Source organism: Pteronotus mesoamericanus, unplaced genomic scaffold (genome assembly GCF_021234165.1).
Source record: "Pteronotus mesoamericanus isolate MK-2021 breed Mesoamerican mustached bat unplaced genomic scaffold, CSHL_Meso_final scaffold_1186, whole genome shotgun sequence".
Taxonomy (NCBI): domain Eukaryota; kingdom Metazoa; phylum Chordata; class Mammalia; order Chiroptera; family Mormoopidae; genus Pteronotus; species Pteronotus mesoamericanus.
This window is the reverse complement of record NW_026555302.1, coordinates 7,592,907-7,606,647: the sequence shown is the minus strand read 5'-3', so window position 1 is coordinate 7,606,647 and position 13,741 is coordinate 7,592,907. Positions and strand designations below refer to the sequence as shown.

Below are 13,741 nucleotides of genomic sequence, written 5' to 3'. Positions count from 1 at the left end.
TCATGGGGCTTCCTGTCCATTGCAAGAGCTATGTTAAACAACTAACATTACAGTAAACCAGTCACAGTTTCGTTACATGCAACTAAATGAGGCAGAGAGCTTTGCTCTGGTCGGAAGGAAGTGCGATGGGGGCTCACTGGAGGAAGGCCAGCCTATTTGGGGCAAGGGGATACATTGAGGTAGGCAGAAGCAGAAATCGAGTCAAATTAAAAGAGCAAAAGGAGGAGGGAATTGCTTTTCACAAATAGAATTTGACCAGGGGGTCCCCAGCTCTCCAGTACCACTTCTTGGTTAGGGAATCCAGGAAAGAAAAGGCCAGAGATGGGAGAGGTCAATCTCTGTGGGCAGGATGGGCCGCTGGGAGGAGCGACTTGAGCTGGCACGGAGCGAGTTAAGCGGCGCAGGCCAGGACCGAAAGGGTTAACGGGGGGCGGTCCCCAGTGGGGCCAGTAGGCCCGCCCACTGGAGGGCGGGGGTGCGGCCTCGGAGAGTGAGCCCTCGGATTGGCCGCAGGGCAGGCGTTACGCTAGGACGGTACCAACAGTCGAGAGCCGCGGAGGCGGGGGTGGGTGTGGGACAGCCGGCTCTGGCGCGGGGAGAGGTGGCCAGGGAATGGCCGGGCCAGGGGTAGGCGGGAGCCGCAGTGGCGGTGGCTGCTACGGCTGGGGGCGTTGAGCGCGGCGTGGGGCGGCCCCTCCCCGGAGGCGGTGGGGGTGGCCGGGCCGCACCGCACCACACGGCCCAGCGGCTATGGAGCGAGCCTAGGGCCCGGCAGGTGAGCGTGAGCGGGCGTGGGGGTGGCGGAGGTTGCGCGACCCCCGCCCCCAGCGCAGCGGGCGGGAAAGTGCGGGCTGCGCGCGGTGTGTGTGGCGGGCTGGGGGCCGCCTCGGGACGGGGCGCCACCCCAAGGGGCCAGGCGCTGGTGCTCTGAGCCTTCCGGAGCTTCTGCGGGCAGGTCCCAGAGGGAGAGCTGCTCGGGCCGCGCACCCCAACGGCTCCCAAGCGGGCTCCTGCGGGAGGTCGCGGCTGAAGGGGTGTTGCGCGTCCTCAGCTCTCCTGAGGCACGGGCCTTACCTGGGGCCTCCTCGGGCCGCCCGGGGTCTCTTTAGTGACCATCCCTCGCGCCTGGACATTGTCCCGTGAGGCAGCTGGCACTGGTGCCCTCCTTGTGTCTTGCCGGTGCCCGTTGCGGCTGCCCGGGGAGGATCACGCGCCTCGCGGGCCCACCTCGTGGCCAGGAAGCACGAGTGACCTGCAGGCCCCTGGCAAGAGGCAGGGCGACCGTGACCCCTGTGCCCAGGGGTCGGTGGTTTCCTCAGGGACTGTGCCCCGCGCTCGCCATCGGGGCGCGACTTGAGGAAATGATACGGTAGTCCAAAGTGGGTTGCGCTTGAGAGTTCATTTCCGGGTGTGACGGCCCTGCGATTAAGAAAGAACCTAAACGTTGCCATTAATGATGAAAGCAGGCAGTTGTCCAGCTGCGTCCTTGACTGTGGGGGCTGAGGAGAGTTTCATTCTCATCAGGCGTCTGTTACCTGCAGGTCTCCCGGGAGGAAGAGAAGGGTAGGAGGAAGTTGGAGGGAGAGCGGAGGGGACAGGGCACGATTGGTCGGTGCGGAATTCTGAGTCCTTTAATTGCCCAGGTTATCCCTGGGGTGGCTGAGCTTGTAATTCGGGAAAAGGAGAGATGCTTGATACTCCGGCCTGAGTGTAGGGCCAGGTATCAGCATCGTCTCCACTCAGCCAGTTTCTCTCCGGAGGCTCGACTTCTCACCTTGGAAAGAAAGTAGGAATTGTGGGATCTTCTAGCTTTTAACTTGTAGGACTTTGTAAATATGTGATCTAGTCATTAAGATCACTGTTTACGAATTATTCCTATGCTGCTTATGTTGTAAATGCGTGCATTTCCTTGGAGTTGATATGTCTTGATTGGGTTGGAGACCTCAGTGTGCTTGTGTATTACAAACAGTCCTTGACTTTATGCAGAACCTTTGAGCTAAGCCTTAGAGCACTTTACATACAGGGTGGGGCAAAAGTAGGTTTACAATAGTTAATAAGTAATACGAGAGTACACTGTTTTATGCACTCAGAACTGTGAACCTACTTTTGCCCCACCCTGTATATTGTTATTTATCATCAGGACTTGTCTTCAGACACTGAGGTGGTACAGGTGTGAAGATGCTAAATTGCCTAGACTTGCAGCCAGTCTGAGGTAGATTTGAAATTAAGCTAATGTTTTGTTTTAAATTAATAAGTTTTCTAAAGTTTGTGAAGGTGTTGGACTTTGGCCCTTAGAGCCATACAGTGGACTCAGTCAACAGGTGGGCCTTCCACATTGAAAGTGCTTATCAAAGGATAAAAAAAGCACATGCAAGTAATTCAGGCTCTCGGCCTCGCGTTGAAGTGCAGCGATAGGAATGGAACGGATGGAGGTAAAAGTCGATGGGGAACTCTCGGCGCTCACAGCAGTCCTACAGTGTGGCTGGCGAAAATGTGACAGTCAGTTGTTCCGTTCGTTTCCCTGGAACCAGTAGGAGAATAGCTGTGATTTGGTTAAAGAGTGAAAACTTGAAAACACGTGTCCTGCTTTTTTTCCTGGGTATTTTGAATTAGGGAACAGACAAATAACTGTACTGTTTCTATTACCTAATGCTTTATGTCATAGAATTATTTTCTACTGACTTGATAATTTGTTGACTTATAGTCTGTTCTCTTGACTTGCATCTGTGGACGCCAACTCTTTCACATAGCCTTAAAGCTTCTGCTTTTTATCTTTTCTGAATTTTGAATTCCTAAATTAAATTTCCTTTCCTTTCCTTGCAGGGCAGACTTCAGCTTCCCACACTTTGTGTGACCCTCATTTCAGTGGTAAACCCTGAAGCCAGATAGTAGCTCTTGAAGAGAGAAACTTTTTTGAGAGAGAAAAGTGGATTTGTTGTTCCACTTATTTCTGCACTCATTGGTTGATTCTTACACGTGCCCTGACGGGGGATCAAACCCGCAACCTTGACGTATGGGGGAGTGTGTTCTAACAGGCTGAGCCACCTGGCCAGGGCCTTGAGTTGGTAACTTCTTAAAGGAGTAACCACAGCAGTTGTCTCTTGGTCATTGCTGCGATCACATAAAGAGTCAGGAGGCTGCCCTTTGTTTTCTGTGGCCATCGTGGCAAACAATACAAAGGAGACAGTCTTCTGAAGCTGATGTCAGGTCCCCCTGGGACTAAGTGCCCTGTGGTTTTGTAGAGGGGGCAGGAAGTGCAGATGCAATGAGACACTAGAGTTTGTTGTAATAGTGATGCTCTTCTCTCTCTACCTAACAGTGCATAGCCCGTAGTAGATGTGCAGCAAGTACTTGATAGTTAAATGAATGAATGAATGCATGCGTGAATGACTGGAAAACAGTATGAAGGAAGGGAAAATATTCTAATGCATATACTAAATGTTTTGCTCACCTTTTTATGTAAGAAAAGATACCAAGAAAATGTGTTCCAGATTTCTGTTGAAAATACATGGTTGAGGTGGGTACCTATAAAGGGTGTGTTACTTGCTGGCGCTGCCTGGAGACTAGATTATGGGATTGGATGATGTTCTGGCTGCCTGCATCCCGGGGTGGACGGTGTCGGGGGGGCCACGGTCAGCTACGGCTTCACCGACCTGACTGTGGCCTTCTCTGCACAGGCTGCCCGAGCGGTTAGGTGGGGAGCCAGTATTTTGGCATTAATAGAAGAGCTATAGCTCTTGGTAATGGCCACGCCGGTAACATTGACCCTCACTGTCCACCTTCTTGTCCCTTACATTGGGGGTGGGAGAGGAGAGGCAGCCCGCCCTGAAGTGCTCCTCCAACAGCTCCTCACTCCACACCTACCGCTCGTTTCCTTCCTTGAACCGCCTCTGTATCCCCCAAGGACCACGGAGTTCATTTGCACAGACCTGGGGTGCGGAACCCAGGACCTTACTTCTGACCAACACAATGTCAGTGCGACTGCTGGGGCCGCCTAGGAGAGACCGCCATGCAAAGGTCTGACATAATTTTATTTTTCTTACCCAAAAGCAAAAGAGGAAGGGCCTGGCTCTGAGCATGGTGAGCCTTGCGGGGGGTGCATCTGTCCCCCCAGTTCAAGAAATGGAGGCTGGTGTCAGAAAGAGAGGCCAGGCTTTTGTGTGTGCCTGGGGTCTGTACTTCTGGTAAGGTACACAGCCTGTGCCGGGGAGGGTGTTAACTTGGGCAGCTTATAAAGGGAGGTCAAGGAATGTGAAATGATGAATGTGTAGCAGAATTAAGTGTAGGTGAGGCGGTGAAGTCTATCATTCTGTGCTCTCAAATGCTTTCTGCTTCGTGTATACAGCAATGTTTAATTTTTCTACTGTTAGGGAATAAGGTATTATGTGCAAAAAGTGTTATTTTAACTGTACTTTTCTGTGGAAGAAATTTTTCAGTGTATTATGTGCTTTGCCCTTTTAAACAGTGCGGTTTAACCTTTGTTCTGTTGACTCAAGGTCATTACTAGCATCCATTACTGACAGTAATGGATTGGGGTTTTGAGGCGATTGAAATATGTAGGTTGTTTGCCCCATCTGCTTATTGAATTCTTGAATCTGGTCTTGAGAGTCAACCTGTCTCTTCTTTGTGAGGGAAGGCTGTGCCGTTGCTGTTGTTAGTCCCTGCTGCCCTCTTTTTAATTTGCAGCTTCTGATCTTCTGTGGAGCAGCAGGGCAGGTGACTTTGCTTCCTGACACTGAATGTAAAACAGCAGAATGGGCTTAGTGGGTAGTGGGCCCGCAGCCTCTTCTCTGTTCAGGGGTGAACTTTGTAACTACTACTTGGGTTGCCAGAAGACCTTTCGTTTATTTCTTGTTTCTTACTGTGAACTTGCACTCTGTGTAGGTGCATTTATGTTCCTGTGGTCCTTTCTGTAGAAAAAAATAAAATGATGTGGAAGTACTGGTGTTGGTTCTTGCTTAGGGAAGCGTTGCCAACACTACCTGAAACTCTGGTTCCAGCCCTGCCCTGTGTCACTCCTGGGCAGAGTCCTGGGCCATCTCCAGTCCTCCTGTTAGCACTGCCAGGGCATCTTGAGTCCCAGCTCCGGCCTGTGCCAGGAACCAGGTTGATAGTAGCATTGCCTTGAAAGCTGGAAGCAGGGTATGCAGAAGCCAGCAATTTAAAATTGAGAGTAGGAGAGGAGACGGGCATACCAAAAAAAAAAAAGGGGGTGTGTGTGGCGGGTGGGGGTGTGTGTGGTCAGGGGATCATGGCTGGAGCCACTCAGCCATAATTCAGCACACACCTGCTTGAGGTTCTCCTTCTCAACTGATTTGTGGCCTGTCAGCTTAAATCCCTAGAACATAAGGTTAAAAAGTATGAAGTGTTATGGTTGCATAAAGTTTGTCTACCTTCGCGAGAACTGTAGTGAACTGAACAGTAAAGATGGAAAGCATGAACATCTGAGGGGAGATGTTAGGTGACTTGCAACCTGGTCCTCAGCACTATATGGGAGTTGCAGTCTTTAGTGCAGCCTTAAGTGGTCACACGCTGACAGCTGAGCAGTGAAATGCTTGGGGCTTAGGAAGGGCCATCATTCCTGGCCCATCTGGAACAGAATGCAGATTCCTAGGCATTTCCAGAGTGTCTGGATCTGTGAGCACCGCCTATGCTGGTTTTTGAGAACAGATCTCACTAATAGTAGGAGCTACAGACTTTCATTTTTCTTCTCATTTTTCAAGCAAGAGGGTTAGCAGGTTGCCCTAAATCAAGGTTTAAATGGGTCAGATTGCAGGAAATGAGTTTTTCCCAAAGAGGGAACAACCACTATTGCCTGTTTCATTTTGACTCTCACATGCAGGAAGAAAGGCTGCCTTAATGCTTCATTAGTGCCTAGTGGTGGTTCCAGGTTGGTTTCCCTCACAGGGAACTGTTGAGGGATTTCACCAAAGGGGTTCTGAGTAAACAGATATGAGCAAGTGTTTAAAATGTGGTAGTGAAGACAGGGAGGAAAATTTAGCACTCAGACCGATTTGGGTGATACGAGAATTAGATGTTCTATACCTGTAACTTGAAGTTACTCTTAAGGCTTAAGAGCCTAAGGACATGTAAAGCTATCATCTTTAAAGCACACAGCTAATTTTCTAAACTGAAGGATATTGTGAAAGGCATCCTTGCAGCATTTTTTGAGACATAGAGTAAGTTCATGTCCTCGTCTGTTCCGCTTAGATTGGCTGTGGTAGACCTGGACTTCGTGGAGGACGGGAACAGGTTGGTCCGATGAGGGACACAGCCCCCCACCCCCACCCGCGCCTCCCTCTCGGTGTCTGAGGGCACCCACTCTGAAACGCCTCCTTGCGGACAGGCTTAGCGGCTCCTCCGAATTAGGAAAGGATTTGCTTCTTCGTGACGCCACACGTGTGTTCAGCCCCGACCCTGTAGCTTGGAAGACGGCACAGCCCGCGAGGGTTCTTTTTCGTGTCGTTCGTTCTCCGCGCAGAACGTCCTCTCTGGGTTTTCGCTAGGGCAGCGATGGCTGACAGGCAACCGCTGTGGGTTGTCCAGGCACTACTAGTTCTAGCACAGTACGTGTGGCCATGCCATTCATTTTTAACACTCTGAGGTAGCTAACAGTGTTCTCGCTTTATATTTCGTATGAGGAAGCCGAGAGCCAGAATGGTTAGCTGTTAGATCGCTTTCACAAGTCCTGTGCTGGGCGATACAGCAGCAGTTCAGAATCCAGACCCCGCGCCCTCACCCCTCTGCTACGGACCAGCTTACGTTTAGAATAAGAAGATGAATTAAGAAGCCATTTCTTAAGTGGAAAATTAGCAGGGACAGGGACACTGTGCAGATACTGATTAACAGTATTTGGTATAAGAGGTTGTTTTTGTTGAAGGCTCCCATGTGAAGATGAAAAGGAGATGGAATATGTATGCTGCGTGGGGGCAGCCGGGGGCAGGGCAGGCGGGCTGGCCTCCTGGGGGTGCTCGGGGTAACACACGCTTGGTGCCGTTGGGTACAGGAGGCTTGGACTTTCTGGATAGAAGCTCACAGTGCTAAGTGGGAAGGTTTCTGAATGCTTTTGATTTTACTTAAAATTGCTACTAACAGTCGGGAGACTGCAAATTTCTAGGGGGCTGTTAATACAACGGCACAATGCTCTAATATCACTACCAATTAAAAATCAGAAAAGCAGTAAATCAGACCTGTTAGCCCAGGGTGAAAGTGTGGCTGTGTTTCTAATTGTTTTTATTAAAGGGTTGTGATTTTGGCTTTTATTTATGCTTTGGTTGAAGTATGAAGGTTAGGCTTTAGTAACTGGGCATCTGTAGTTTTGTGAGTCTGTGTGTGAGATCAGTCCTAATTGCTCTAACGTATGTAAATAGATTTAGTGATCCAGTTGAGATTCTATTTTTTTCTTGGTACCTTTAAGAGTCCTTAATTATATATCTTCCTAAACATCTACAATGAAGACAAAAGAAATAGAAATGGCATATAATTTTCATAATGAGTTTATTATTCTATAAGTCATTAATAATAATATGCAAATATGACCTAACATTGTGTTCAATCTTTATATTTAACAGTGAATTTAATGTTTCTCCTCTCCCTGAGTGAATTGTCTTTTGTTATGTAATCTGTTTCTCTATATCTTCTCCCCCAATGTTTTTAAGGTTCCCAAAATAGTCGATATGGACAGAATGTGAGAATGTTGGAATTTACAAACTACCTTAAAATTTAGTGGCTTGAGACACTGATTTGTTATTTCCTAGAATTATGTAGGTTAGCTGGGCTCAGCTGTTAGGTTTTTCTGCTTAGCTGGGCTCAGCTATTAGGTTTTTCTGCCCACAAGGTATAGGCGGGGGTCACACATGTGGCTGTGTTCAGCTGGCTCCTTAACTGGAGCTGTAAAGCCCTCGACGGCTTCACTTCCAGGTCTGGCGTCTCAGCTGGGGTGTCCAGAAGAGCCAGGGGCTGCCAGCACCTCTGTCCGTATAGGTCCCTCGTCCCTTGGAGGTCTAGCCCAGGCTGCTTTACCTAGTGGTTTGGTCCCAAGTGGAAGCTGCCAGGTCTCTTAAGGCCTACGCCCAGAACCGACATTGTCACGTCGGTTGGTCAATGCAGGCAAGGTTCAGAGGGAGGGAAGGTGGACCCCCCCACTCGATGGGAGGAGGTGTTTGTTGGTATCTATCTTTGCAGACAATCAGACACTCTTAATTAAGTTCAGGCTGTACCTCTCATGCTCACCACGCCTTCTGAAGTTTGCTGAAACCAGTAATTACTGAAGAAGTTTGTGAAAGGGTTCTTGTAATTCCTACTCAGCACCCAGGGCAGGGAGCTTGTGTAAGTACAATCGTATAGTTTTTTTAATAAATTCCACCCCCTTTGCCACAACGACTTGTTAATCGCCCTCTCAGTGAAGTGTTCATGCTGAACGTTTTCCTTGTGGAACTTCACACTCACAGGCATGTTATGTTCCATTTGTGCGGTGAGAACTTGATTTGACCATTGACTTAGAAACAAAAAAGGTTTACTACCAAAGCTTTCACTTTTAGTTGCTCTGAGCAAAGCTTAGGATTTCTTCACTCTGACCTTAGGGAAAGTGCTGCGAGGTTGTCCCTTGACCAGAGGGAGAGTCAAAGGGCACTGCTAGGAGCGGGGCTGGGAACCGCACTGGTAAGGTGGGGCGCGCTGGGCCCACTGGTCTCAAGTTCCTGAGGAGCCGCAAACATTACGTTTCAGCACATGGTGACTTACAGACCTCCGCACAGATGTGTTTTTCTGTATATGTTTCTCCAGACACCAGCCAGATTCTTGAACAGAGGACTTATTTGAGAACCTCACTGTTTTCTATGTTATCTGTCACTCTTCTTCTAAACAACTGAGCAGTCCTAAGTTTGTCACGTGTGGGATGGTGTGTGTGTGCGCGCACATGTGTGTAGGATGAAAGGAACCAGAGCCTCCGTAGCAAGCCTCGTTTAGCTGATGGAGCTGAGCGTGAAACCAGGGTCAGCAGGAAAATTCCATGTGAAGGTCTACCTCCCACAAATCACGTCTGGGAGTTTATGCCAACTTTTAGTGTGAAGATTAACTTTTACACTGCCTCTTTTCTTAAATTTAATGTTTTAATTTTTAAATTTGTTTATTGATTTGAGAGAGAGAAACATCAGTGTGAGAGGGAAACATTGACCGGCTGCCTCCCATACCTGCCCTGACTGGGGATGGAACCCACAGCCCACACGTGTGTCCCAACCGGGAGTAGAACCCCCAGCCGTCCGGTGCACAGGACCACGCTTCAACCAGCTGAGCCACACAGACAAGGGCTGCACTGCCTCTTTTATGGTTAACGTTTTTTGAGTTATGTTACTCCCATGAGTCTATTTGTTCTTTGAGGTAGGCTGTGTTCCACATAACAGAAGTATTTAAATAAATGACTGTCATATAACCGGACAGTGCTACACCGTCGGAGGCATTCACAAGAGGAGGCTAGGGCAGGCGGAGGCTTCTGGGAATGCAGGTGAAGTTTTCGTGAGTAATTTGGAATATGCCCAGTGATACTGCTTTAATTTCCTTAGTGTCTGATTACGGGGATCTTAGAAGCCCAGTATGCAGAGGGTGCAGTATGCTGCTGTCTCAGGTAGGAAAAGAAGATGGTATACCATGGAGGTCCTGGCTTGGGTGCCCTCCCCTCTCAGGGATGCAGTAGTGAGGATACCATCATTAGAGGATGGAATTAATCCATGTCATACATTTTTTTTCTGGAATAAGGGGATTCTTGCAAACCCACTAACTTTTGTAGAAATTCCACTATAATCTCCATGTTGTTGATTTCTAAAGTATCTTTGTGTTTTCTGAACTGTCAAGTGTTGGTAGAGGAGCAGGTCGCCGGAAAAGGGAGGGTAGCTGATTAGGGAGAGCCAGCATTGAGGTGCCAGTTGATACACACTCATTTGATACTAAATACCGAAGGAGATTAGCGTAAGTTGTAAGGTATTTGCAAAGCCTGGCGTAGCAGTTTGGGTTAGGTGAAGGAGTCACCTGTCCTTCCTGTGCTGGGTGCTGGAGGGAATGCCAAGACAGCCAGGACTGCTAAGGAGCCAAGAACCTGAGGGGGGGATTCGGAGCCATTACGAGAAGATACTGGACAAGGCCAAGTGTAGTTAGGTGGTGGTCTGAGGGAGAGAGGGGTTAGTGGAGAGTGTGAGGAGGAACCAAAAACGGCTTTGGAGATGGTCCTTGATAGACAGATCAGGCTCTTAACCAGGAGAAGGTGGGAAGAAGGGGTAAGAGCGAGAGGAAGTTTGAGGATCTCCAGTGTGAGGAATGACAAGGGCAGAGGTCAGCCACATGGGGAACTGGGGACCAGAGCACGTTCCTGGTCCGTTTAGGTTGAAGCTGCGAAGACAGTGACACGTAGCCAAGCAGAGCTGCTGAAGCCACGTACGGTAGGGCCGTAACGCTTTGAGGAATGCGGAGCGATGAAATGTGTGGTGTGTGATTAGAAAACTGCTTTTGCTTCATTATCAGTGTCGATGGGAGACCCTGGTGGCCCGGAAGGCGGTTCGTTCAGTGATCCAGTGGAAGGGGATGGGCACTGAATCGAATTGGCGGCTGTGGGGACGCAGGGCACCTGGAGAGAACAGTGCCAGATTGCGATCGTGTTTTGCCCGGACATGGTGACTGACGAGAGCATGAAAACTTGCTGAGCCTCTTCTTTAAACCTGCCCTCACTGCTAACCTGCAGAGTTGAATAGGGAAATAGTCTAACAGCCTCACTGCTAACCTGCAGAGGTGAATAGGGAAATAGTCTAACAGTTGAAGTCGTCACAGTTCACTCGATAAAGTGTCTGTCCCGATTGAGAGGGTGAATTGTCTGCAGCCCTAAATTGCCGGGTGTGTTCTGAGGCCTGTTCCAAAGGCTCACAAAAGCTTACCAGCACACACTCAGGTGGCAGGGTTGGACAATGTTTGTTTCACCTGAGTTTTGGAGCTGCAGGAACTTCGGATATTGGTGATTTTAAGAAAGCCTCAATATTTCTAACCTTCATTCTAAATGTTTGCATATGATATTTTCTGTAATGTGAGGGAATTTCTCTTCCTCTAAATGAAACAAGCAGCGTCCCTAGAAGTTTACGGGTTAACCGGACTTGAGTCCTGAAGAATGTTCCAGAGGAAGAGAAAGGCTGCTGAGCCGGGCCAGAATTGTACCAGGACTGAAGGGAGATACAGCTGAAGGTGCTGAGGCAGCAGTTCCTGGCACAGTGAGGTTTCCGTGTCCCCTTTTGTCACTGCAGCCTGAGGTGTGTGTATGTGGTTTAGGTCGTGTTGGAACTAGCAGAAGTCTCTGCAGTCTGCTCTCCCAGCATTGCTGTTAACAGTAATCACAGGGAAGTGTTTTACTGCGTTTCACACCAAACTTGATACCATCACAATTACATTCTGGATGCATTTGAATTGCCTTTGTTTCAGCCAATAGTGTTATGTACTCCCTGGGAAATGACGACGATGAAGCAAAACAGGTGGCTGGAGATAATTAGGACTTGACTTTGACTCTGACTTTCCACTTCTTGGAAGTTAAAGGGAAAAGAGAGGTCGGGTGAGCACTAAGAACACACTGCCTGTCAGCGGACTCGCCCTGAGAACCCCGCGGCTCCAGTGGGCCGTTCCGGCTGGGTCTCAGCTCTTGCTAGGGGAGCAGTCCCCCATTTGGAGGGAGTGTCTCAGACGGTCGTTTGCCCTGTCTTTCGTGTTGCTTCTATCTCTTTGATTAATGGCCTGAGTTGTTAAATGAATAGGAGAGGGAGGCCACACCCTGCCACCTCCTTGTCATCTTTGTCTTAGCCCAGCGCCCGTGCTGTCTCTAAGCACACGGCAGAGCGAGCTTGTGCATGGTTTTAAAAGGTCCTCTGGGGTGGGGAGCACCCTGTCAGTGTGCAAATGACATGAATGTCGTATGTTCTGGATGCCCATGCGCAGGCCTTGCATTTGGAATATTTCAGCTTGAGAATTGACTGAGTGTGGTTGGCCCCAGACCCCAAGCAGCACTTCTCCACGTCTGTGGTACCAGCGTCCTTGTTGCTTGCCTGCCCGGCCCAGACTTAGTGCTGTTGCCCTGGTACCGGGTGTCATTACCTGTCTGGTCATGTTCTACCAATAGCTAGATAATGTAGGGATGTGTTTTTCTCTACTTAATTTATCCAGATTTGATCATCCATATTTTACAGGGATTTTAATTTTAAAAATTAGTGGAAGGCTGGTTAAGTAGAGATGTGTGCCTGCATGTTGTATGTAAATACATGATCTGCTAATATGACACGTATCATATGGCAGATGTGATTGCTGGGAACTTGGATTCAGAGAAGGAGTTGTTAGTCCCCTCTGTACTCCCCTGGGCGCTTTTACAAGTTCCTGTCTTACTGTGTGTCGTAAAACTTATCTTTGGAGGAGATAGGAACTGGAAAGCGACCAAATGCTGGTGATTTGGAATGTTCAGAAGTCCTTTATGGGTTTTGAAAGGTAAAAATGAAAGTTAAGAAGTTGTGCATATCTTTATGTTTCACTTTCATTGTGCTTCTCCTCATTTTGGATTTTGGAACTCTGTAGCCACCCGCGGGGTTCCTACATGGCTCTGCATCCTATTAAAACAGGACTTACTTGCTTGTCATTGTGCCTGTTTCTTAAATATGAAGTCCCTCCCCAGACAGGTTCGTTTTAAATTATTAGGTCTTCTCAAGCATAGGACTAGCAAGGCTAAAAGGGTAAGTAATGTATTTGAGGCTTGCAAAAGCTGCAGCGAGGAAGGACAGAATTTCTGATTGAATTTTGCTCTACACTTGGGCCTGCAGGACTTGTGGGAGGCGCTCGAGTGGAGAGATGCACCAGTGTGTCTAGTCATGGGATCTCCTTGCTAACCGGCACCACCTGCTCTCCCTGGCGCATGAGAGAGTGGGTCGGGGAGGAGGAAAAGAGGTCAACATGAAGCTGAAACAGCGAGTCGTGCTCTTAGCAATTCTCCTCGTCATCTTTATCTTCACCAAAGTTTTCCTGATTGACAACTTAGACTCGTCAGCTGCCAACCGGGAGGACCAGAGGGCTTTTCACCGAATGATGGCTGGCTTGCGGGTGGAGCTGGCACCCAGGCTGGACCACACCTTGCAGTCCCCCTGGGAGATTGCCGCCCAGTGGGTGGTTCCCCGGGAAGTGTATCCTGAAGAGACGCCAGAGCTGGGGGCGATCATGCATGCCATGGCCACCAAGAAAATCGTTAAAGCCGATGTGGGTTATAAAGGGACGCAGCTGAAGGCCTTACTGATACTTGAAGGAGGACAGAAAGTTGTCTTCAAACCTAAGCGGTAAGTCCTCATCGTGGAAGTTGTATGTGCTGGGGGTTGATATGTGTAACTTGGGATTTATATAAAAGGGTTCATTTCCTTCTTTTGGTTTTCTCTTCAGTAAAATGAGAGGAGTGGACTGGAGGATCTCTGAAGCCTTTTCTATCTTATAATGTCCTGTGAGTCTGCCAGTGGGGGAGATTTATAGGAACATGATTTGTTTTCATATAAGACTAAATAAACTTTTACAGTTAGAGCTATCCTTCTGAATTTATTAAATACCTACTATGTGCCAGATGTTAAAGATACAGAATGAGTCAGTTGGGAGATATGTGGCTGTCCCCAAAAGCATGCGGTGAAAAACTAGATCACTACATGCTGTGGAGGAGTTACCCAGAGTTGGGGCGGGTTTTGGATCGGTGACC

The 13,741-nt window shown here is 48.7% G+C and overlaps 1 protein-coding gene across 3 annotated transcripts in view; it reads left to right on the top strand.

Moving 5' to 3' along the window:
* The first annotated feature begins 536 nt into the window (after positions 1 to 536).
* FAM20B (FAM20B glycosaminoglycan xylosylkinase) overlaps positions 537 to 13,741 on the top strand; it is a 31,851-nt gene continuing 18,646 nt past the window's right edge. The window contains exons 1-2 of one of the 3 annotated variants that reach the window (XM_054587714.1): positions 537 to 565; positions 12,831 to 13,337. In XM_054587714.1, coding sequence (XP_054443689.1) covers positions 12,961 to 13,337 — 377 coding nt within the window. In that variant the 5' untranslated portion in view covers positions 537 to 565; positions 12,831 to 12,960. Of the gene's footprint in view, positions 566 to 663; positions 776 to 1,338; positions 1,564 to 12,830; positions 13,338 to 13,741 lie in introns of those variants that run through there. The other 2 variants (XM_054587712.1, XM_054587713.1) reach the window with 2 other exon arrangements.